Consider the following 26,535-nt stretch of genomic DNA (forward strand, 5'->3'; position numbering starts at 1 on the left):
TGGTTGACTAAGGAAGCCATGTATTTGAAATTGCTTGCAGCACAGAACCCCACTTATATAAACACACGACCCTGTTTCCTCTTACGATGGCAGCTTGTGAGAGAAATCTCTATTTCAGCGCGCTCTTGTACTGATAAGACACATCTTTAACAGCTATTTCCACGGAAACTGTAGAAACAATTGAGATGGAGCTGCTTTTAAAAACTAATTCAATTAATTGTGAACATTTTTCACGCTTTCGTCCCCCATATATCTTTAATAGAAAAAAGGTTTTCCGCTGGTCAACTTTTTGATGTGTCAGTTTGTGAGAAAATGCATTTCAATATATTAAAAAAATTATTTAAGTGAAACCTGTATAGTTTTTGTCTTAACATTTGTTCGGTGGCGTCCTAAGGCATTAATTTATTAATAAAAAAAATCTGAATGAAATACACATGCAGGTTTTTTTTTATGATGTGAAACATCTCGGAATACTTCAAAACAGTTCGCAGTGAATAAGTTATGTTTTTTAATTTTTTCGGACACTTAAAATATTGTTAAGTATTCAAAATAAGCATTGGCTGATGCGTATTTCGATGCTATACAATATTAAAAAAAGCTTGGTCCAAAAATTGAAATTTTAATTTCGTTTGATATTTGGCAACAACGCACGAAGAAACAAGGACAGCGCTAACGGCAATCGGCGTGTGTTAGAGAGATGCGCCCATTTACTTCCACACTGCAATCTAACATTGGGATGCTCTATATACAATGTACATAACCAAGTATTTTTACGCTTCGTGGAAACTCGCTATTCAAATGATTGAAAATGAACTGTCTCTGCGTCGTATTCCCAAGCGCGCTGCGTGTAGACCGGGCGGTGCGACTAAGGTGACGTAGTGCGCAGTGGAGGACGAGTTTGGGCGGCTGGACGGTTTCACCTCCCTTTCTTTACACCATGGGCTAGGCAGTGCCGTATTTTTTTTAAGCCGAGTCACTAATTCGAAGACGGCCCTTACCGTGAACAGATTATGCGGGTTTGTTGATTATTATTTTTTTTTTAACAGAATTAAAATTATCCGGGCATCGGCGGGTCCCAATTAACACGAATAAAGGAGAGTTTACAATTTTTTATCAATCTGCTGCCAAGGCGCAGTAAGCCTCGGGAGATGTTACGTCACATGACCTTGGACTTAACCCAGCTGCACGCTGATGTCTGAGAAGCTTGACAAGACCTTCCGGGCTTTTATTCGCTAGTCCGTGAAATTTGGTAATCCGTGATTATTTCCGTCCCGACCATCACGTATTAACGAGTTTATAGTGTAGTTAAAATAATGGAATTTGGCAAATTAATTAGGACCAATTATTCAAGTCAAATATAGAAAATATAAAACTTATCAATATCATATATAATGAAATTATGTTACATGTAAGTAAAGATAATTACGCGAACCACACACACATATATATATATATATATATATATATATATATATATGTCCATATACATATAATTATGTATATGCACATATACTTAATATACAAGACTATTCTAGGCAAACGGCTATTTCCATGAACGGTGAGTAAACGTATTTTTTATATTTGATCGTTAGTGCACATCTCGCAAACTTACATTACATTACTGGGGTCATACATACAAGGAATATATGCGTAATAAAAACCATATATAAGTAAAACAAAAAGTACCTACAAAAAAATAACATCTACTTTCGCATTTTACTAGCAAATGTAAAATACTAACAAAAAATTTCGCACAAAACAAAAATTATTTACCTACAATGAAGATATTAAAGATTGAGTTTATAGAAGCTTTTTCTTTTTAAAGCTAAATCTTTTTTTATATGAACATTTAAATGAAAAGAAAATCATTTCATTTCGTTTCTTAACAGATAAATCCCAACCAATAGATATGGGTTCTATTCCTAATCCGGGCCGTCCGAATTACTCTTTCGGTTACCGAAAATTACTCACTAAGTATGTCTTCCCTTTCCTTAATCCTTCATTTCCCCATTTTCCTAACACGCTCAAAATGGCTATATTATAATTCAGGGCTCGATATCACTCGTTAAAATTTTCTACTAGTTTCATTTCAAAACGGAGAGTACTTTTTTAAAATGTCATACTAAGCACCCACGCTTTTATAACAGTGACTATTTGTCTCATCGGTAATTTTGTTCTTATGCTAAGAATTAATTTTTTTTTGTTTTTAGTTAGATTATTGATAACAGCGCGTTTTCAAGTATTTTTAAACTATATATTTTTTATCACCAATGCGCGGTGTAACTTCCACGATAGCAACGAAAGCACTATATATACGAATGAATCACGCGGGTCCGTCATCTTTTCGGTTTTTCTGAGACTGCAAAATGGTGTTATATTTATGAATCAGATGCCTTTGGTAAGTGCTGTTCGCTGCAAACAACATATTTATAATTTTTTTGATGTAGCATACCATGCGCACAACAGAAGAGCCTAACAGATCTATTATTGCCACCTCGATTTATGACGGTAAAAAAATGAAATAATGTTTCCCGGCTCAAAGTTGTGTTATCATTTTGGTTTAGACAATTTTGAGAGAGCTGTAGGGCATGTACAATGTATTTTGTAATTTCTTGGTGAAGCACACAATACGCACAACAGAAAGACATATCAGCTCTATCTGTACAGCGTTTAGTTAAAGTTAAAAAAAATATTTGAATTTTGTAGTACTGCATAATGGTGTTATATTTTTGAATCAACTGCCTTTCGTAAGTGCTGTACGCTGAGAACCACAAAATTATAACTATTTTTATGTAGCAGACCATGCGCACAACAGAAGAGCCTAACAGATCTATTGTTGCCACCTTGATTTATGACGGGGAAAAAATGAAACAATGTTTCCCGGCTCAAAGTTGTGTTATCATTTTGGTTTAGACGATTCTGAGAGAGCTGTACGGCATGTACAACGCATTTTGTAATTTCTTGGTAAAGCACACAATACGCACAACAGATTGACATATCAGCTCTAACTGTACAGCGTTTAGTTTAAGTAAAAAAAAATATTTGAATTTTGTATTACTGCATTATCGAGTTATATTTTTGAATCGGATGATTTTGGAAATGCTGTTAGCTGCAAAAAACATATTTATAATTTTTTTGATGTAGCATACCATGCGCACAACAGAAGAGCGTAACAGATCTATTGTTGCCACCTTGTTTATAATGGGAAATAAATGAAACAATGTTTCCCGGCACAAAGTTGTGTTATCATTTTGGTTTAGACGATTCTGAGAGAGCTGTACGGCATGTACAACGCAATTTTTAATTTCTTGGTAAAGCACACAATACGCACAACAGAAAGACATATCAGCTCTATCTGTACAGCGTTTAGTTTAAGTAAAAAAAAAATATTTTATTTTTGTAGTTTTGCATAATGGTGTTATATTTTTGAATCATCTGCCTTTGGTAAGTGCTGTACGCTGACAGCCACAAAATTATAACTATTTTTATGTAGCAGACCATGCGCACAACAGAAGAGCCTAACAGATCTATTGTTGCCACCTTGATTTATGACGGGAAAAAATGAAACAATGTTTCCCGGCTCAAAGTTGTGTTATCATTTTGGTTTAGACGATTTTGAGAGAGCTGAACGGCATGTACAACGCATTTTGTAATTTCTAGGTAAAGCACACAATACGCACAACAGAATGACATATCAGCTCTATCTGTACAGCGTTTAGTTTAAGTAAAAAAAAATATTTGAATTTTGTATTACTGCATTATCGAGTTATATTTTTGAATCGGATGATTTTGGAAATGCTGTTAGCTGCAAAAAACATATTTATAATTTTTTTGATGTAGCATACCATGCGCACAACAGAAGAGCGTAACAGATCTATTGTTGCCACCTTGTTTATAATGGGAAATAAATGAAACAATGTTTCCCGGCACAAAGTTGTGTTATCATTTTGGTTTAGACGATTCTGAGAGAGCTGTACGGCATGTACAACGCAATTTGTAATTTCTTGGTAAAGCACACAATACGCACACCAGAATGACATATCAGCTCTATCTGTACAGCGTTTAGTTTAAGTAAAAAAAAATATTTGATTTTTGTAGTTTTGCATAATGGTGTTATATTTTTGAATCATCTGCCTTTGGTAAGTGCTGTACGCTGACAGCCACAAAATTATAACTATTTTTATGTAGCAGACCATGCGCACAACAGAAGAGCCTAACAGATCTATTGTTGCCACCTTGATTTATGACGGGAAAAAATGAAACAATGTTTCCCGGCTCAAAGTTGTGTTATCATTTTGGTTTAGACGATTCTGAGAGAGCTGTACGGCATGTACAACGCAATTTGTAATTTCTTGGTAAAGCACACAATACGCACAACAGAAAGACATATCAGCTCTATCTGTACAGCGTTTAGTTTAAGTAAAAAAAAATATTTTAATTTTGTATTACTGCATTATGGAGTTATATTTTTGAATCTGATGCCTTTGGGAAATGCTGTTCGCTGCAAACAACATATTTATAATTTTTTTGATGTCGCATATCATGCGCACAACAGAAGAGCCTAACAGATATATTGTTGCCACCTTGATTTATAATGGGAAAAAAATGAAACAATGTTTCCCGGCTCAAAGTTGTGTTATCATTTTGGTTTAGACGATTTTGAGAGTGCTGTACGGCATGTACAACGCATTTTGTAATTTTTTGGTAAAGCACACAATACGCACAACAGAAAGACATATCAGCTCTATCTGTACAGCGTTTAGTTTAAGTAAAAAAAAAATATTTGAATTTTGTAGTTCTGCATAATAATGTTATATTTTTGAATCAACTGCCTTTGGTAAGTGCTGTACGCTGACAGCCACAAAATTATAACTATTTTTATGTAGCAGACCATGCGCACAACAGAAGAGTCTAACAGATCTATTGTTGCCACCTTGATTTATAATGGGAAAAAAATGAAACAATGTTTCCCGGCTCAAAGTTGTGTTATCATTTTGGTTTAGACGATTTTGAGAGAGCTGTACGGTGGGTACCCAAGTATTTTGAATTTTCTTGGTGAAGCACACAATACGCACAAAAGAATCACATATCATTTTGCATTTCCTTTCGTGTTGCATTTTGTATGTGTAGTGTTGTACTCTTTGTTGTATTTCGTATGAGTATTCAAGCACTTGTTGCACATTTTATGATTTGTGCTGTACAAAAATTTGTTGCATTTTGTATGTGTAGTACTGTACCATTGCGCAATTTCTTTTATTTCCGTGTTGCACATTTATGTGTAATACTGTACTAAAAGTGTTGCATTTTGTATGTGTAGTGCTGTACCATTGCACAATTTTTTTTAAAGTCCGTGTTGCACATATTATGTGCAGTGCTGTACATAAGAACGTGTTGTATTTTGTATATTCAGTACTGTACCGCTTGGCTCCGCCCACATCTCCGGGTGGGGGAAATGAGGGGAAGGAAAATAAAGCTAGAATAAAGCCAACTTCAGCCTAGTCTTTTTCGGCTGGCTAAACATTGAACCTATCCGGATTCGTCAAAGGCAAGTGAAGACGCAAGGTTGCAAACATGTAACTGCATTACTTTCTGATTAATTTTAATAAAATTATGCATATATCCAAAAAATGTTCAGTTAAAATTAGTATTGTATTGGTGTTTGTATTAAAATATAATGTAGACCGGATATATTTTTATTGTGTTTTAAGATTTGTTGACTTTTGTGCTTCATGTAGGTACTTTTGGTGAAAAGTGAAAATGTAATTATGTATTATTATCAGGGCCCAAAGCATAACTATATGTTCGTTGGCCGAAAATGAATTGTAGTTATACTTGTATATCTAAGAAAAAGATTTGTATTTTGTATGAATGTAAGTATTTTATTATGTAAATTTTATTACTTAAAAAAATATTTCGTACTCATAATATCTAGTTTCCATTTGTCTTAAGACATAATCAAATGATACACTAAGCAAAAAATATTTATTGGTTCGCAATTTTTCATTGTTACAATATTTTAAAATTTAAATTTGCTATTCAGCAATATCAACTTCTAAAACGTGAGTAAAAATTATCATTAAATTATATCAATGGCATATTTATTGCATTAGTATTCCTTGCTCCTAATCACTTACTCTGGTTGATTACCTTCTGTATAACCTGAGTGATTGTAATTTATGTACACCTTTTCCCCACTAAGACGATTCAGGTGCAGATTCTGGAACAGTGTTTTTTTATGTACAGATGTGTCAATAAATCCATCAGTTTGTGGGTGGTGTTGGGGGAGGGGGTAATTACTACTCTTAAAATATCACTTTATCTGTATTCACGATAAAATATCCTTTGGTTAGCTCCCTTATACAACCTATGACGTGTAGCCTACTCCTTAGATATTTTACTTCCAACACGTTTGATTGCGTAGAGAAAGCGATTCTTCGAGTATGTGGTCCTTTCAGAATTAAATTATTATTATTATTAGTTACAACTGATGTTTATTTCGAGCATCTTTGACTTCCAGTTCATACATAAAAGACGAACTACCAGTGATGCTTGACGTCACCAGTAGGGATAGCGTGAAGGAGCTCCTCATTTCACCAGACGCGACTGACATACACAAGTATTTATATTGCAATAATAAATTACTAAATTATAGCTTAATTTTCGAAAATATGATTATGTTTTTTACAAGAAGTACGAATGCCAGGACATTTACTAATATCGTTTTTAAACATCACATATAAAAAAGGAAGTGTAATCAAAAGCCACAAGCTGCAGGTCAGCTAAAAAAGCAAACCAAACATTTTTCTAGCTCTAGCCTCATGTATACATACTTAAAAACATAATACATTTAAAACACTAAAATTATTGCAATAACCTGCAATATTTTGAAGACAGATATTCAGCTACAAAAAATTCTCCGATAGTATAAAAAGTTCGCCTGTATATATAGTTGCACAGAAAAATACAGTCCTAATCAGATATAAAATATAGCAAATAATACCGCTTTGCAACATAACGTCATGCTATTAGGTGGTCAACGTTTAACTGTTTGTGTAATACATATACGCACACACCTGTGACAAAATGGGTAAAGAAATAAAATTTGTAGAAGCGCAAAACCTTTGTTGTACACACACACAGTTAAATATTTTTTTTTACGGGGGCAGGAAAACTACATTACTGGTCAACTTATTTGAATGTAGTGGTTAGCTGTGAACGAGCGTTCTTGCAAAAGAGATCAAATCTGATAGTTTTGGCCACATAATCAACACAGTAAAACATACAATTTGTATATCGTATATGTGTAGTGCACCAAATTAATATTTATTATAATTACCTTGGGTTGCACTCGGTTACGTACGGGTTTCTAACTGAAATGTACCAAAAATAGTAATATTTATTCTCTTGCGCTTTGTTGAGGATTCAGTATTCTTGGGTGGGTGTGAGGGACATGGACAGAGAGGCAAAGGGATTGGAAATCTAATACTAGCCGAGGCAGAGTACACCCTTCCTCCACCCCCCTCTCCCTGACCGGTCGTAAACATGACTCCCCGCTGGGCGATAAGAATTCTGAGAACAGCGTCCTCTTTCCCACCCCCCTTCCTTTTCCACGCGTCTCTACATCGTTCACCCGTACTGCTAGTGCGCTCTGTTGAGGACTTAGGTAACTACGCGTGTCTTTGCCCGCTCGCGATAAACTCAGGATCTTAGCCTTAAACAAAATAAATTACTAAAAATCAAATTCGCATTAATAATAACCTAGCCATCCTTGTAAAAAAACAGTAAAAACATAGTTAAATGGCTTTTCTGAATAAAGTAGTAAAATATCAATATAAATTACACAAATATTTGTGTCAATAAATCAAATGATACTCTGCCTTACTAAAAAAAAAAAATTATATCACAAGTTTACTCTGCAAAGCTGAAGAAATCAATGCCACATGTTCTTCCAATGCACCCCTGGGTGTTTGAATTATTTGCTAGCACAGTATTAGAGCCACACGCATTCCACTGAATAATATTTTAAAAATATGATTATATGATCTTTTTCTATCAGTACGTATTATAACTAAAACATTTTGGATTTATCCTAACTAATATACCTATGCATGCAAAGAAGTAGGCGAGATGGCTACTTGTAATAACTCAACATACCCAGATTCTCAACTTCAATAACAACGCATTGTGTTGTCAGAAACTTGACATCTCCTTCCAAATATTTTGGCAGTTGGTCTCTGATGTTCACTTTGTTCTGAAAAATAAAGCAAAAAAATGTTATGCGATAACATTCATACTCATAAATAGATTGTCAGTACCCTAATCTCCACTCACCACTTATCAAGGGGAAAAGAGGGGCAAGATCACTCTAGATGTAAAAAATAGGTTCATACAAGACAAATTTAATATGCTGTGTAAAGAACCCAAATAATAAACAACAATTGATGTATGTCCACAAACTTGATTACAGCACAAATGCAAAAATAATTAACAAGGAGAGAACAGCAACAGTTAACATTAAGAGCTCTCCAAATTTGAATCAATCCATAGTACAATATTTTAATTACTCATTATCCACAATTGGTGCAACATAAAATAAGGGTAAGGGGGCTGGAGAGCGGTATCACTGCCATCAAATTACAGAGGTTTGTCAACCTCACCTCAAAACCTATGTCACTGTTAAAATACACACCCTCCAATATAAGAATTATGCCAGCATAACTCTCAACACCCCATACCACAGTTGCCACTTTTCTTATAACTTCCACAGGTACATACCGTGAAAAGCAAGAAAATATATATAAATATAAAAAGGTATCAAACATCATTAAATATTACTTTTATATATATATATATAAAACTTTATGACCCTAAGTACGCATATTATTTAGTTTCTCACTAACAGCACTGTTCACTTCCATTTGGTAGGAGAAAAATAAAAATATTTGATCACAGTACTAAACAATAAATATATCCTTAAGCTACATTAAACCATTATAGCTGCTAATAACATTAGATTTACTCATAATAAAGGGACTACTATTAATGACATACCTCTCAATACAGTATAAACGCTCAATTCGTTTATAGATAAATAAATTGATTTTAATTAATGTAACAAATTATGTACACGAGTTATATTTCTGGAATACGTGCGAGTGAAGCCTAAATATTACATGGCTATTAAAGGTCCCACATCGTCATGGGTGTATCTGTGTCAGTGAGGCGGGGTGATAAGTGCGATGCTCGCTGGTGCTTCTAGTGTGGTATTGCCTCTAAACGAAATGCTCTGAACTGTCACGAAGTTGTCTCGTCGTACATTGAACAACTACAACATTTGAGCGGTGACAGTAACATTATACAGCGGAGAAATGAGGATAAAGACGTAGGTAATGTCAGACCCTTTAGTGCTTTCAAGAATCTGAATTGGTTGTTTTAAGCCTAAAAATTATTATGAAAACAAGCCTTTTAGCCATTTTAACTCTTCTATAAATACTGTTTAAAAACATAACCTGAAAATCAATCTACTTTTCGGCAGAACTATTAAATGCTTTTCGTAAACAGACCCCATTCTGATAACTTGAGTTGCTTTCAAATCGCGTTGTTTTTCCTGAAGCTCTGCGCACTGTGTGTGTGTCCAGGTAGACAGGCCCTTCAGATGGGCTCTCATTAAAAACTGGTACAGGCTTACCCAGTGGTGACATGTGTGACATTAAGGAGAATCTTCTAAAACTTTTGTACAAAGCAGAATATGTTATGATTGATTGTTTACTATTGAAAATTCATTAATAATTGCCACGGTTACAAAATAATACTTATTGAATCAGAAGTTGGGATCACAATGTGTGTGACATTAAGTTCTTTTCCATTTTTATTTTTAATAATTTGGTTGTAAACTTGTTATTTTCTCTTTTAAACACTGTATTTAAAATGAAATTGACTTCTGCTTCCATTTTTTAAATATATAATTTTGTTTTAAACTTATTTCCACATTTAAACGCTGTTTTTTAAATGAAATTGACAATCTGTTCTTGCACAATGGTTTTTTTTGTAAGTACCATAAATATGGTACGGGTATATATTTGAATCTAACATCCTCTGTGAGGGTACTGGAATGGGCTGGATGAAGAAATGTTATGGGTGAAAGATGCACGGGATCTGCAGAGAAGACTAAAAAAAGGGGGAAAGGAAGTGAGTGAAGGGGAGGGCTCTTGCCACTGGGTGAAAGCCCAATTGCGAGCGAAACATACTAATCTAATTGAATCTAAAGGTGAAACTTGTCGTGACCTGCATTTGGCCTCGGCCCCCTTGTGCGAGTGCTGCATGCTCATCCCTGAAACAAACATAGCTGCCCCGACACCGCAGGGTAATTTTACCTAATATCTATGCCTAAGCTAGTTATCCTGTAAGATGGTGATGCATCCGGCACCAATAGATGGCGCCTGCTGCAGAATGTAAATAGTTGTGATTCATTGTGTCATTACTCAGGGAAGGAGCAGGCTTCCACTCATGTTGGGAGCATCCCGAGATTCAAAAATCAGCATATTACCAGGACAGTCAGTGACATAATATAGAACATGCTGCAAAGGCTAAATCTGTAAATATTGACTCTAATGATAATGCAACCGACTTGTATATAAGCTTGGCTTGTACTGAACCAGTTAGAGATCCTTACCCCAGAGATATCTGGGGAAATAAAACAGGAATTTGGAATTTGGTTTAGTGATTTCTGCTCTCCTCTCCCCTCCTCTCTCATTTTCTCTCTCTCTATCCTTCCTTCCTCCGGAGCGGCCTTTGCTGGAGCGGCCCTTGGAATTACACTCTAGCCTCCCTCTTCCCCTGGAGTGGCTTTTCGAGGATTACACTCTAGGACCCTCCCACTGAAGTGGCCTTTCGAGGATTACGCTCTAGGACTTTCCTCCTGGAGTGGCTTTTCGAGGATTACGCTCTAGGACTTTCCTCCTGGAGCAGCCTTTCGAGGCTTATGCTATAGGGCCTTTCCCTCCCTCCTCTTCCTTGTTGCCCAGCAAGAGGGAAGGCTGCAGCCCCGCTCAGCCTGGCAGACTGCCTGCCTACAGGAGCTGTTCGACAGTGTCGACTGAGGACATCACACCCCAGGAGGGTGTTCACCCCACTTCAAGCCACTCCAGCACTGGACGCTGTTGCCGGGACACGTCAAACTTTAGAAAGTGATTATGAGAAAACGGAGCTGGGGAAAGCTGGGGGATCGGTTGAACAGAGGAAGTTATCGAGAGAGGAGTGAATGCCACCAAATAGAAGACCAATTGCAAGCAAAGCGTATCGTATCGTATTCAAAAACTAGCAATCAGACATATTTAGAAACACACCTGCCTAAGTAGCATCGTAGGTAATACTATAAAATAATTACCTTAAGAGCAGCATAGCAGAAAGTCCCATCAATTAAAACCTGATAAGGCTGACGAAATCCAAAATTATTACAAAAGAAACTAATATATTTGTGGACCCTTTTATGTCGCTTAACCTTCATTTTTACATACACAAATCAACATTTACACAAACAAAAATTGTATTTGTTTACTTCTAAACTCATTGTTGAGGCCAACATCAGTACTCTAACAGCCATAAGTCGAAGATGACTTCCTAACATATGTTAGTAGAATTATTATTATTATTATTTATTTTATTTATTTATTATTATTATTGTTATAGATGCAATCGGGTACAGAAGTGCCCGGTGGCAAGCATTTTCCTAACTTTCCCCGCACTCTTCTTCTGAACTGATCCACACTCCCAGCCGACATACACTCCTCCTCCAGCCTATTCCATTTCCCTACCGTCCTCACAACCATCGCATTTTTTCCCTTTTCTGTTCTCCTCGTCTCTTTGAAAACCTTCCTAGTATATTCCTTCCTACTTCTAGGCATTCTCATTTTGACTCGTCTCCCCAGCTCTCCCCATCCTCCCACTCCAATCAGCACTTGGTATATCTTGACCAGTCTCTCCTTCTGTCTTCTATCCTTTAACCCATCTCATACCTATAATCTCTGTGGTACTGCAGTCACCTTCCCTTCTCAGTCCATTCTCCTCCACTTGTCCTTCACCCATCTAGCTGCTCTCCTCTGCACCACCTCCAGCTCCCTCTTAAATACTGCCGTGTATGGGTCCCACACTGCTGCGGCATACTCCAGCATGGGGCGGACCATAGTTTTATAGGCCTTATCACGCAAGATGCTGCTTCCACCCCTGAGCACTCGTCCCAGCATGCCCAGGGCTTGTCTGCTCTTCTTGACTACCTTGTCTACCTGCTCCTCCCACCACAGGTTCCCATGCAGCACCACCCTTAGATATTTATAACTTGTGACCTCACTCATCACGTCTCCCCTCCAGCGATATTCCCCCCTGACAATCTTCCTCTTTCTGGTAAACCTGACCACTTTTGTCTTGACTTGATGTAAGTTTTTGGACATACACCATTGCTAAGAACTTTTTCTGTTGAAGAAAAACTAAAAAGTTAAAAATAAATAAATAAATAAAACCCCAAAAAGACAAAAAAAAACAAAATTAAGGAAAAAATTGCTGTTTTCAACAAGGATATAAACAACACAAAATATTCCGTAACAGGAATATGGTCAACAAAACAAAGAAAAACAAAGAAAAATGTACTAAGCGAACGAAAAAATCCCCACAAACAATGACGACACATTTCTCTGATAAATACCCTTATTTTTCCAGCCCCTACTCAGTCGCACCTGTGTTTCCGTACCATGTGTGTCTCTGCCTGAGGACGGGAGTAGATAGCAGTTCCCGAAACGTCGCTTGTTTCTGTTTTGGTAAAACTATTGTGTTTGTTTTGTCTTTTCGTTTTGTCGTGTTTTTGTCTCGTTTCAACTGTTGTGCTGAATTTGACCTCGTACCGACCATTGCCGTTAAGCCCGTGCTCCGCACCGCCAGTACCGTATCTCGTTTTCGGAGCGTGCCCCTTGCCCAGCCGGATTGAGTCAGGCGAACGCCTCGGGCGTGACCCCAATAGACATAATGAAATTTAAAGGTACGGAACCCCGGAGGCTGTAACCCATAATTCAATTAAGGGAAAAGCCATTAGTACGAAATTACTAATTACCCCACATGTAATAAGTGCGTCGTAGCCACTCCGGGCGAGTACACCACGCACGGAGCAGACAACAAACCTCATTAACAGTCACCGCGGCCACTGGCCGTAATTAAAATGCTCGTGACTATGATCAAGTCAGAATAGGAGAAATCCCTCTAAAACTATTCGCAGTGGGACAATATGTTAGTAAATGTACAGTCGCCAACTTGATGTCACAATTTAAATAATTAAATATATTAAAACCATTGTTAAGCCTTAAGCACCCAATTACCAGGTGCTACATTTTAATTGGGCACCTGGAACATGTTTTAACTGGTAATAGAGTAAATTCAATTAATATAAGTTTTTTGACACCGACTCACAAAGAAGAGAAAGTTTCTCTTCCTTGCGAGGCGGCCATGTTCGGCAGTCTCAAACCACTCCGCACCTGGAACAGACGTGTGTCCGTGGGCAGCATTCAAGTTTCTTTCATTGCTTTTTTTTATTCTGTACTAAATCTTTAAATTTAAAACTTTTTTATTAAATTCATCGCTGCCCACGTCGACTCGGCGCATATTTTGCGGAACCGGGCCTATCCCGACCGTCTTCATCGTGATACCGTGCAGCGTAGCGTATCACTCACGTAAGTGTTTCGCCGAACTTAGGAGCCCGCTCATCGAGCCCCCCCCCCCCCCTTGCAAACATAACCAGCGAGCATCGATCCACGTTCCGCGAGACTGCCGTGGTAACCATTTCAGTGTCACGTAGTGTTGTGTTTTTTTCTTGTTAATTGTGTAACCGCTAGACGTCGCCAAGTGTTGGTGAGAATTTTTGTAGCAGGACTGAACCGCGGAGCGGAATTGTAGAGCGTACCGTGTACCCACATGGACCCCCGGTGAAACTCCTAAATTAAATGTATTCTCACCAACTCGTATACAATCATTTTCCGTAATCTCCCGTCCTCCACACGGCCGAGCGGCCTTCACAGCCAGGGAGAACCATTCTGGTTAGATTCAAGCCGTGTACCTGGCGGGGCACACGGGGGCAGAGTACCCACGACCCAACATTAACGGCCTAGCAGCCCGCTAGCCTGGCGCCCCTCCAGACAAGAGCATCGCGATGCCCGTAGTGCCCGTCAGGTACCCCCCGGACCTTTCACAGAGGTCGGGTGACGGCAAATAACGCCCTTGCGTTGGGCCTAACTACAGCCAAAAATCACGAAAAACGCAGAAAGATCAGACAAAGGGTACAGAAGACGGCCATTTTGGACGCGCACAGTGGAATTTGGCCCACAGAGGAGCAGCGACAAAGGGACCACCCGGAAGAGCGCGTCACTGCCCGCGCCGACCCTCGCCAACTTTCACTTTCACCCCCACCCCTCCCCTTTGGGCCTTCAGTGAACATCCTCGCCCGCACACCACCCCACCCCCTTCACATCCTCGCGCTCTCCGCTTTGTGCGGCTATCCGGGCGCTCTCGGCTGCCGCTACACACGGCTATCCGCATCCCCCCTTCGCAGTGGCCAGTCTCGGCTCTCCCTTTTGTGCGGCTGTCCGGGCGCCTATCGGCCAGCGCGTGCGCCAACCCCCCTATCCCCTCGTCTTACGCCGGGAGTCTGTTTATAAACAGAGCCACGTGCGCGCACGAAGCGGCTGTCAACACCGACGTGCCGCGCATTGCAATGGGAGACAGACTCAAGATGAACACCCGTCGAGTCTGCTACTGGCCACAAGGCAGGGACCTGGTAACGGGGAAAGCGAACCCTCCACAGACCTGTAAATGCGCACCGGATTACAATTTCCGGCAATCAAGGTCGAAGCGCTCATAGAACCAAGGCACGACAGCATGGAGACGGTATTACAGGCGCGAACACCACCGGTAGACCACACACCCCTACCGGACCATACCACCCCGGCCATCACCTCCCCCCCAACCACCCACGCCAGCGACTGGAGCTCGCACCCTGGCCACGCGATGCACGCGCTGGACATCACCGAGGCCAAGTGTGTGTGGCCCGGCCTGGAAGACCTGGCACGAGCCCTGCCGCCCCGCAGAGCGACTCTGCCAGAGTTCGCCCGAGCCCCGCACGAGGACCCAGGGGAATTCCTGACGCAGTGCGAGGCGCGCCTGACCGGGTGCCGGACGCACCAACCGGAGTGGGCAGAGCGGGTCAGCGAGCAGCTGCGAGGGACCGCTCGGAGCTGGTGGAGCATGTGGGGCCGGTTTGCCATGCCATGGGGCGAGTTCATGGACACGTTCCGACACCGGTTCGACACAGGATCCCCCCTCGTCGAGTGTTCCGCAAATTTCTTTGGGGCTCGGCAGAAGGACAGCGAGGCAGTGGAGGCGTTCATCGCCACTAAACTCCAATTGTTTCGCCGCATCTCGCCCGGTACCCCCCTGTCCGGGGCACTGCCTATCATCACAGGCTTAGTGAGGGACGAGCTGCAGCCCTTTCTGCATCGCTGCCACACCAGCGGTGTAGCGGAGTACGTGCAGGAAGCACGCGAGACAGAACGCAACTTCCAGAGAGCCTGCAAGCGCGGCCCGACCACGAGCACCCGAGGGGGTGACAGCCCACCAGAAGCCCGGCGGAACACCGCACTACGGGACTCACCCTCACAACAACACCGAGGACAACGAGCCATCGAGGAGCCGCCATCTTGGCGAGCGGAGCGACCGCGGGACACCGGAGCACGGGAGCAAGTCCCACTGTGTCGCTTGGGATGCCCGCGTGGCGAACGCCACTGGCACCGCGAGTGGCCGCGGGGATTCCGGGAGGCGCGACCCGCCACACCGCCGCGCCAGGAGACGCACGTGGTACCACCTCCGCCACAGCGCACCAGCCCGGCCCAGTCAGGAAATGGCCCCCGGGGGGACCGGGATTAAAGCTCCCTCCCCCCGCACAGACCATCAACCCCGCGCCTGGCAGGGTGCGTGCCCTCCCGACCTTGGGACAGCTGGGCCGCCCACGGGACAACCTGTTCCGCATCCCCGTGGAGGTCAACGGCCGGCCAGCTGCCGCGCTCGTCGACACGGGAGCGAGCGACGTGTTCGTAAGCCGCGCATTCGTGCCCGCAGGTGTGTTGCGTCCGGGCAGCGGCGAGCTGCACCTGGCTACCACCACACACACCGGGCGAAGGCTGGGGCATGCTGAGATCGTGGTGAGTACGCAGGAATTAAATAGTAGTGTGTCCGCAGTAGTCGTGCAAGACTTGTGTGAGAAGGTGGTGCTAGGACTCCCCTGGTTGGTCCAGCAAGATGCGGTCTTGGAGCTAGTACCCCCCCGCCTCAACCTGGGAAGAGCCGAGAGGTATGTGGTGTACGCCCTAGGACAGACACCCCCCCCCCCCCGACAGGACGCGGTGCTGACCCTGGCGGACGTGCGCCATGATGTCCCCCCCTCCTACCAGGCTGAGGTAAACAAAGTCCTCGCCGCCCGACCCGAAGTGTTTGCCGTGGACGGAACCTTGAGGCGGACCACCGTCACCGAACATTGCATCCCCACCCTGACTGATGACCCAGTGTTCGACCCGCCTCGCGGCTACGGGTTTCGCGAGCAGCGAATCATCCGGGAGCAGGTGGACGAGATGCTGCACGACAGGGTCATCGAGCCGTCCCACAGCCGGTACAATGCGTGCATTGTGCTGGCCAACAAGAAAGACGGGACAAGCCGATTCTGTGTGGACTTCCGGCCGTTAAATGCCGTGACCGTCAGCGCCCCACCCCCCCAGATTAGCGTCGAGGCCGCCGTAGCCGGCTTGGGAAGGGCCCAGGTCTTCAACACCTTGGACCTGAAGTCCGGTTACTGGCAAGTGCCCATACGACGCGGGGACCGGGAGAAGACAGCGTTCACGGTGCCAGACGGACGGAGGTTCCAGTTCAGAGCCATGCCGTTCGGCCTAAACTGCACCCCGTCCACCTTCCAGTGCATGATGACCTGTGTGCTGGAGGGCTACATCGGGCAGTTCGCCCTAGCATACCTGGACGACGTCATAGTGTACTCAGACACCTGGGTGGACCACTGCCGCCATCTGGCCTTGGTGATGGAGCGGTTGGCCACAAACCACCTGACGGCCAACCCAGCCAAATGCCATTTCGGAGCCGCCGAGGTCTACTTCCTGGGCCACGTGGTTAACGCGGAGGGGAACCGCCCCCAACTTGGTCACCTTCAGCAGATAGCGATGGCAGAAGTCCCACGCACCCGGAAGCAACTGCAGCGCTTCATCGGGCTGCTGAACTGGCTCCGGAACTATATTCAGAATTTTTCACAAGTCATCGCGCCTCTGACGGTCTTGTTGTTACCCCAAGTCCTCTACCACTGGGGCTCACCCGCCCAGACGGCATTCGAGGTCGTCAAGAGCACGTTCACCCGGTGCCACACACTGGCCCGCATCGACCCCGAGTGCCCACTCATCCTCCAGATGGGCGCAAGCGCCCTGGGAACCGGAGCCGTGCTGTACCAGGTGAACGACCACGGAGAACGGCAGGTGGTGGACTATGCCAGCGGTAAGTTCGGCGTGGCGGAGAGGCGGTACCACAGCAACGAACAGGAGTGCTTGGCGGTGGTGTGGGCCGTGAAGAAATACCGTCCACACTTGGAGGGCAGGCATTTCACCCTCCGCACCGACAACCGCTGCCTCACCTGGCTCCACACCATGCAGGGGAGGAAGGGGAAGCTGATCCGCTGGGCGCTGCTTCTACAGTCGTTCGACTTTACGGTCGAGCACGTGCCAGGCGCGGAAAATCAGCTCCCCGACTTGCTCTTGCGCGAGCCAGACGGCAGAAGGGAGGTGCTGGACGAGGAGGAGTGGGACGAAATCCGGTCCCCCTCCCACACCAGCACAACTGCCGACGGACTCCCTACCTGCACCCACCTCACGCTCGGCGTAGAAGGGACCGAAGACCCTCCCAGTACCGAGGCCGACCTGGAGCGGCGCGTCCTCAAGGCCCAGCGCCGCTCGCCGGACGCCGACCGGCCCCATGAGACAGCGCGCAGAGGAGACCACCCCGCCTGGCAGCTCCGGGATGACCGGGTCATGAACAGACCGCCAGGGGAAGAGGACGAGTGGAAGACCTACGTCCCACCCGAAGCGCGCTAAGCAACACTGCGGTTCTACCACGATTATGACGTCGCCGGACACCCTGGCTCGGATTAGACCCGGAGAGCCATCTGCCGGTACTACCACTGGCCGCGGGTGAACCGGGATGTCCGGGTCTACGCCTGGGAGTGCGAGATCTGCCAGCGCCGCAAGGCCCGCAGAGGCGACGGCACGCAGCAACAGCAGCCTCGCCAGCCGTCGACACCGTTCCAGACGCTCGCGCTGGACGTGATGGGGCCGTACCCCCGCTCGCCGCGGGGTTAGTGCTTCCTAGTGGTCGTGACCGACATGTTCACCTGCTGGACAGAAGCCTACCCCTGCGGCAATGCACGGGTGGCCACCATCATCGAAGTCCTGACGCGCGTGTTCCTCACTCGGTTCGGCTACCCGGAGTCCGTCTTGACGGACATCGGCAGCCAGTTCCTGGGGGCCCGGTGGAGAGGGTGGTGCCAAGAGGCACACATCATCCACCACACCACACCCTCATACCACCCCAGGGCCAATCCGACCGAGCGCAGGATTCAGGATCTGAAAGTTCAACTGCGGCTGCGCCTAGGGGAGGACCACACCCAGTGGGACCGCCACGTCGCCGACGCACTGTTCTGCGTCCGGCGGCGCGTGTTCGCGGCCACTGGGATGACCCCCGCCGAGACGATCCAGAGGTGTAACCTGCCGCTGCCCGGCGAGCTGGCAACATACGGCGTACCACACCCAGGAGTGCAACCGGAGGAGCGCGACGAGCGACGAACCCAGGAGCACGACACGGCACGCGCAAGACAAGCTCGCTACAGTCAGGGAATAACGCCGCAGACAGCGCGACCCCCAGCACAACTGCGGGCCGGCAATCGGGTGTACGCCCGAGCGTACCCCCTGTCGGCAGCGCCGCGCAATTACTGCGCCGGACACGCTCCCCGCTGGAAGGGGCCCTACACCATGATGCTGCGCCTGGGGGCGACGTCCTACATGGTGGACTTGGGCGGCCGCCGCGTGCAGACGATCCACCGGGACCATCTGCAAGCGGCGGCGACCCCCAGGGAACCACTCCCGAACGAACCCGAACATGGGGACACGGCAGACGGACCAGACATCCCCCTTGGTGCACTCCCTCCTGGAGGACTCGAGCAACAGCGAAAGGAAGCCGAGGATACCGCTCCAGATGAACCCGAGCACCTCACCGACGGGAAACTGGACGCGGACGCACCCCACGACCCCGGCGAGGCACCCTGTCCCGCAGAAACCGCGCCATAAGGGGAGGCCCCCGAGAGCAAGCCCCCCCCCCCCACCTAGCATGAGGAACCTACGGAGACTCACACCACGCCCCGCTGGCGGAGAAGGGGCCGGCCCCGCCATGCCCGGTGCCGGGTGACAGTTGTCACGGGGGACGACTCCGAAAACCCCGCCAGAGCGACACCTGACCCCGAACCCATCATATCCGACCCAGACGAGGACGAAGAGGAATCGCCCCCGAGCCCGACCAGAGGTGGTTGGGGGCTCACGGCCACCCTTGCCGACGCAACTTTCCGCGTCACCGTCACACAACCACGCGAGGAGGGGGCTGGACGTCCCCGTCGGACACGACGCAGACCAGCGAGGCTGCAGGAGTTTGTCCTGAACACCCCCCTGGGGCGGAGCTCACCCAGCCCAGCGCTGATACCCGAGCGGGAACGCCAGCCCTAGGGACGGCAAGGCCCGACGAGCCCGGAGGAAGGTGGCCCACGATCGCGCCCCCGACGGGAGCGTCGGCAACCGGCCCGCCTGGCCGAGTACGTCTTGGGCGGGCTCGTGGCACCACCTCCCCTGCCAAGCACCACGGCGCCGCCTCCCGGCCCAGCTGCCCACGCAGTGACCGAGGCGGCGTCTGCCTGCGCCGACACTCCATGCACCGCGGCGCCGCCACCCGGCCCAGCTACCCACGCAACAACCGAGGCGGCGTCCGCCTGCGCCGACACTCCATGCACCGCGGCGCCGCCTCCCGGCCTAGCTGCCCACGCAGCGACCGAGGCGGCGTCCGCTTGCGCCAGCACCACATGCGCCGCGGCGCCGCCTCCCGGCCCAGCTGCCCACGCAGCGACCGAGGCGGCGTCCTCCTGCGCCAGCTCCTCATGCGCCGCCGGCGCTAAGGCGCCACGCGCCATGGGATCGCGTGTCGAAGGGTGCCGGCTGTGCTAGGGGGTCGTCGTACCGCAGGAGCAGGAACACGGGGCGGAGACGGGTTTCCCCGGGGGGGGGGGGGGGGGTTTGACGTCGTAACGACCATGACCGTTAAGCCCGTTCTCCGCACCGCCAGTACCGTATCCCGTTTTCGGAGCGTGCCCTTTGCCCAGCCGGATTGAGTCAGGCGAGCGCCTCTGGCGTGACCCCAATAGACATAATGATATTTAAAGGTACTGAACCCCGGTGGCTCGAACCCATAATTCAATTAAGGGAAAAGCCATTAGTACGAAATTACTAATTACCCGACATGTAATAAGTGCGTCGTAGCCACTCCGGGCGAGTACACCAGGCATGGAGCAGACAACAAACCTCATTAACAGTCACCGCGGCCACTGGCCTTAATTAAAATGCCCGTGACTATGATCAAGTCAGAATAGGAGAAATCCCTCTAAAACTATTCGCAGTGGGACAATATGTTAGTAAATTTACAGTCGCCAACTTGATGTCACAATTTAAATAATTAAATACATTAAAACCATTGTTTAGCCTTAAGCACCCAATTACCAGGTGCTACATTTTAATAGGCACCTGGAACATGTTTTAACTGGTAATAGAGTAAATTCAATTAATATAAGTTTTTTGACGCCGACTCACAAAGAAGAGAAAGTTTCACTTCCTTGCGAGGCGGCCATGTTCTGCAGTCTCAAACCACTCCGCGCCGGGAACAGACGTGTGTCCGTGGGCAGCATTCAAGTTTCTTTCTTTGATTATTTTTTATTCTGTACTAAATCTTTAAATTTAAAACCTTTTGTTAATTCATCGCTGCCCACGTCGACTCGGCGCGTATTTTACGGAACCGGGCCTATCCCGACCTGTTAATCGTGATACCGCGCTGTGTATCGTATCACTCACGTAAGTGTTTCGCCGAACTTAGGAGCCCGCTCTTCGACCCCCCCCCCTCATCCTGCACCCGTTAACTTTCGGCGCTGGCCATCTCCAGCGAGAATCGACCCACGCCCCGCGAGACTGTTTGCGGTAACCATTAGTGTTATGTTTTTTTTTGTGTTAATTGTGTAATGGCTAGACGTCGCCGAGATTTGGTGAGAGTGTTTTGTAGCGGGAATAAATTAAAGGTAATCCTCACCAACTCGTGTACACTAATTTTCCGTAGTCTCCCGTCCTCCACACGGCCGAGCGGCCTTCACAGTCAAGGGATAGCCATTCAGGTTACATTCAAGCCGTGTACCTGGCGGAGCACGCGGGGGCAGAGTACCCACGACCCAACATCAGGGGCCTAGCAGCCCGCTAGCCTGGCGCCCCTCTGGACAACAAGAGCATCGCGACGCCCGTAGCGCCCGTCAGGTACCCCCCGGACCTTTCACAGAGGTCGGGTGATGGCAAATTATTTTGGGTTCAATATTTTTGTGCTGTCATCATTTGTGGTTTTTTTTTTATCGTTCTATTCTGTTTTGGAAAACTATTGTGTTGTTTCGTCTGTTCGTTTTGTCGGGTTTTTGTTTCGTTTCAACGGCTGTGCTGAATTTTTTTGGGTTCAATATTTCTGTGTCGTCATTATTTGTGGGAATTTTTTCGTTCGTTTAGTACATTTCTCTTTGTTTTTCTTTGTTTTGTTGACCATATTCCTGTTACGGAATATTTTGTGTTGTTTATATCCTTGTTGACAACAGCAGTTTTTTGCTTAATTTTGTGTTTTTTGTCTTTTTGGGGTTTTATTTATTGATTTTTTTTATTTTTTATTTTTTCTTCAATAGAAAAAGTTCTTAGCAATGGCGTATGTCCAAAAAATACATCAAGTCATGCACTCCCATTGCACAAATCTTTCAAAGATAACACTTTTGTCTTACCCACATTTATTTTCATGGCATTATTTTCCACCCACTCTTCCAGCCTTTCCGATCATCATGTAGCCCATTCGTCTCAACATACATGTATACTACGTAGTCATCTGCAAATATCCTGATATGCCCTCTTATCACCTCACCTATATCGTTCATCATTATAGAGAAGAGCAGTGGGCCGAGCACATTACCCTGCAGCATCCCTGACATAACCCTTCCTTCCTCCGTAATCTCCCCCTCCACACGTACCCTCCGTGTCCTGTTGCTTAAGCAGTCACCAATCTAACCCACCACCCTCCTGTCACTTATAGCCCACTCCACTTACTTCATCATTTTCTCATCGATGAAACAGGCATCAATCTGCAGACCTTGTGGTGGAAAAATAGCAATTATTCTAAAAATCTAGGAGTTTTGACGTGAATACATCGTTAAAATTGCTTCCATAGTGGGAGGCAATTCAAAAAACCAATGATAACAAAATCGGGAGAAACAGTTTGATGTTGCAGCTACATATCTATCCAAAATTTAATTGCACCACTAGATATCTAAAGGATCATATAATGTGACGCATCGCGCACGGTGGATGGGGATGCGCAGCAATTTTGAGGTAATTTTTCTGCGTTTCGAGATTTACATTTAGTTATCTCCTGCAACGACTCGAAAAGAGTTGCCAAGGGAGATAGGGTGGGTTTTTGTCTTGCGAAGAAACTTAAACAGTTTTGTGTACAAGACGCTTTTATTGGTTATAATGTGGCACACAACACGCATGCAAACTTGGAAGTGATTCGTCACCGTTTGCTTCAATAGTTGGAACAGCAAATGGCTGACGATCTCTGTGAAAAAAAATACAACACTTTTAAGTTGATGCAATAATCACGAAATAACAAATAATAATCCTGACATTCAGCGATTATCTTAGCTATGACAACAAAATATGTAATTTTTGGTATACAATATTCTTTGAATTTAATTACTGTTACTTCCTGAATTCCAAACTAAACTTAACTTTTCTCGATTTTACACAATCTTTATCTGATACATAATTTAAAACATAACCTTGACTATGACATAGACCAACGCTGTGAGTTTGTGTCTGCCCTCCATTTTCATTATATTTAACTTTGAAGTCAAATCCTAGTGGCGCTTTCGCCTTCACACTATTTGAGGCGCGGCCAACTCGTCATGTTTCTATTTCTGGTTATCTGGTGTGTCAGTCCTGTCTCTATCAATTCCTTAGTCTATTTACAAAGTCAATTCCGGGTACATCTGTCAACGCTACCTATAAACCCCTCTTTGCCGTATGCGGACGATGTAGATGTTGACTTCCACTCTCCTAGCGCCGACTCGCTCCTTCTCCACTCGCTGAGCGAGTGTCCCTAAACAAAAGTCTGCTCCCTGCAATATTTTCCTTCAGGGGATATTTGCCCACCCCTGAGGACTTCAAATCTGACTAGTAGCTTTTCACATAATTACTCGTCGAGCGTGTTGCTACTCGCTCCTGGCGAGTAATGGTGGCGATTCGTGGCGTCTGAGGCTAAGTCCGTTTCTTCTTATTACGTCGTCTGCGGCTAAGTCCCGGTCCCTTGTGAAAAGTTAAAGTTCCACTTACTGCTTGTTGAAATTCGGCTATGTCCCACCTCGGCTGCTGATGGAGGTGATAGACTCCAGAGTTCACAGCTCGGTCGTCACAGGCAGAGTCCGGTTGGTGTCTGTCTCTCGTGACGGAGCAGCGATTCCCTTCTGCCCCAAGTGCAGATTCTTCTAAGTTGTCGGCCTCGTGCTGTCGTGTCTTTCCGGGCATCGTGGGCGATGTCGGCAGCGTGACAATCGGTGGTCTTCTTCGGAGCGATGTTAAGCCGAAGCCTCTGGCTGGCAGCCAGGCACCTTCTGCTTGCTGCTTGCTAACACACCCGTATTTATACCAGGCGAACCCAATCAAGTGCCAATCAGCACGGACTTGAAGTGACATCATATATAGCCAATCAGCGCTCCGTGCGCTGTTGCTAAGGGCCTCGTCGCCTGAGAATCTCGGGTTTCCTGGGGCCTAGGAGTTATGTAACCCCTTAGACTCCCGAGTATTGCAGTTATCCTGCCTTTTGGGGAAATCTCGTTAGGTAGGATTTTCCTACCTTAGCAAACTTTTGACTCGGAGAAACAGTATTTCGTTTGAGTTTCAATCGTCAGCTGACATTAAAATCTATCGATTTCACATATAAAACATTAGTGTAAAATAGTTACAGGGAATATATGTACTCTTAAAAATATATAGGGTATATAATCAAATATATATAATGTCGGCCTATACTGCATCAAAAAAGCCAAATCCAAATACAGATATTGTATACGGTTGGAAAGGGTTTCCTAAAATCAGTCGAATGATACTAATAAAACACCGTATGACCGAGTGAAGTAGTGCCGGGAACGTAAAAGAATGAATCCGGCCGAGCGGATGAATGACGGTGCCAGTACATTTGCAGCTGGGGCGGTTGAAATTATGCAAGTGGATGATGAAATCACTTCTATATCGATACATTGACGACAGATGTCGTGCTCTCCTAGACGTAAAGGCTGTACCTGTCCACCACAGCTCCGGTTACCATCCTGGACAGCTGGAAGAGGTTGGGTAGGCCTCCACTGGACTGCGGGTTCGCTGGGTGATTGAGGGGTCCCAGTGTGAGAGCGGAAGACTGGGTTAGGTGCCAGAAGTGATGACTCCAGAGGGCTCTGGGAGCATCCAACTTGCTGGTGAGCTGAGTGGAGTAGGGGGCCGGAGGTGGTGCATAAACTGAGATGGGTAGCCTCAGTACCTTTGCATAGCCAAAAGCTCTAACGCTCTTCCCGGTTGCGTATGCGGCGTATCCGCATCCACACCCGTGGGGGCCCCAGGGCGGTAGGGCTGATTGGCTAAGAGCGCTGGGTTATCAAAGAAAAGGGGGGAAACCCTTATTCGTGACTTATATGTACCTGTCCACCAACGTGGGCCTAAGGGAGGTATTTTCCCCTTAGTGCAACTTAAGTGCAGTGTAGTGTCTACGATCAGGGACCCACCCGCGTGTGCCCTGGAACATCCACAAACGACCACGTGTTTTGTTAATAATTTCTACTATCTTATAATATTATCGTGTCAGTGTATTTCCTGTTGTAAATATTCACGAGCGTCCACGTTTTCTATAATACTTTGTAATATTGTCATAATTCTTAATAACTTGTGTTTACATTTTTTGTATAATAATTTACAATGTTGTCATAACTTTTTAATAATTTGTATTTAAATATTTTGTATATATTTTCAATTGCAGTGTTTGTAACATGTAGACCCGCAAGCCTGGCCCGCCGCGAGTCGTGTCTCTCCCACGCCGGCCTATTTCCCCTTCCCCTCCTCTGCGGCCCGCGCGTAACGGCGCGCGAGCGGGCGGGGAGGCAGTGGTTTGCCAGTCTCCGAGCCGAGCAGACGTGCTCTCGCTCGTTCTGCTCGAGGCATGCGCCAAGTACGGTAGAATTCTCGCAACCAGCACGTTTCGTCACGGGACTGACTCCACAGTCATAGCCGGTCGGGCATAAGTTACTTTGTACTGCTGAATTCTCGCAACCAGCAAGCTTCGTCACGGGACTGCCTCCGCAGTCATATCAGGCCGCATATGTGTTACTTTCTACCGCTGAACTCTCGCAACCAGCAAGTTTCGCCACGGGACAGCCTCCGCAGTCATATCAAGTCGCGTATAAGTTGCATTAAGTGTATTTCCGGGAGTCCGGGTCGCGGCGAGGGAGAACGTTCGTCCTGCAATGTGTCGGCCAGGCTGTGACAGAGCTTCGGCGGAATAAAATAGCTCGTGAAAACGGACAGCAACTTCTTCTCCTTTCTACCTTAATCATAACCCCTAACCACGACAAGATTCCCTCCTGGTCCTACGTTTTCCGGTCCCAGCCACGTTGGCCTGAACTCCACCATCTCTCCGACTGGAGCTACGCGGCCAAATCAGGGCGAGATTCAGGACAATTCGCAACAGGGACTCAGGGACCACAGGGCGCGCAGTTGCCGTCGGGAGCTCGCAGGGTTCGGTCGCTCCGCGAACGCAGAGCCTACAGATTTCGCGCCACGTCCAAGTCATCGCAATAGTGTAAGTTTATTAAATCCTTTTTTCAGCTCTGCGCCCGGCCCCACTCAGTCGTACATCATTTCGTGCGACTCTTAACTTAATGCATTTAATCCCAACAGGGAGATATCAATTTACTACATAATTTTCACGTACTGAGTTTACGGACAGCGTAAATGAGTCTTACGCAGTTTTCAGGCTTCGAAGCCAGCTAATCATTATTTGTCTGTGTGTGGAGTTCTAACTCTTTAATCTACA

At 46.0% G+C, this 26,535-nt stretch overlaps 1 protein-coding gene across 1 annotated transcript in view; it reads right to left on the reverse strand.

Moving 5' to 3' along the window:
* The window catches only part of LOC134535089 (rRNA-processing protein UTP23 homolog), a 37,137-nt gene extending 25,522 nt beyond the window's left edge, over positions 1–11,615 (reverse strand). The window contains exons 1-2 of the mRNA XM_063373959.1: positions 11,387–11,615; positions 8,155–8,251 (exon numbers count right to left, since the gene is read on the reverse strand). Coding sequence (XP_063230029.1) covers positions 8,155–8,251; positions 11,387–11,506 — 217 coding nt within the window. The 5' untranslated portion in view covers positions 11,507–11,615. The remainder of the gene's footprint in view (positions 1–8,154; positions 8,252–11,386) is intronic.
* Between the last annotated feature and the right edge of the window lie 14,920 nt (positions 11,616–26,535).

The sequence above is a fragment of the Bacillus rossius genome, chromosome 1 (genome assembly GCF_032445375.1).
Source record: "Bacillus rossius redtenbacheri isolate Brsri chromosome 1, Brsri_v3, whole genome shotgun sequence".
In the NCBI taxonomy this organism is placed as follows: Eukaryota; Metazoa; Arthropoda; class Insecta; order Phasmatodea; family Bacillidae; genus Bacillus; species Bacillus rossius.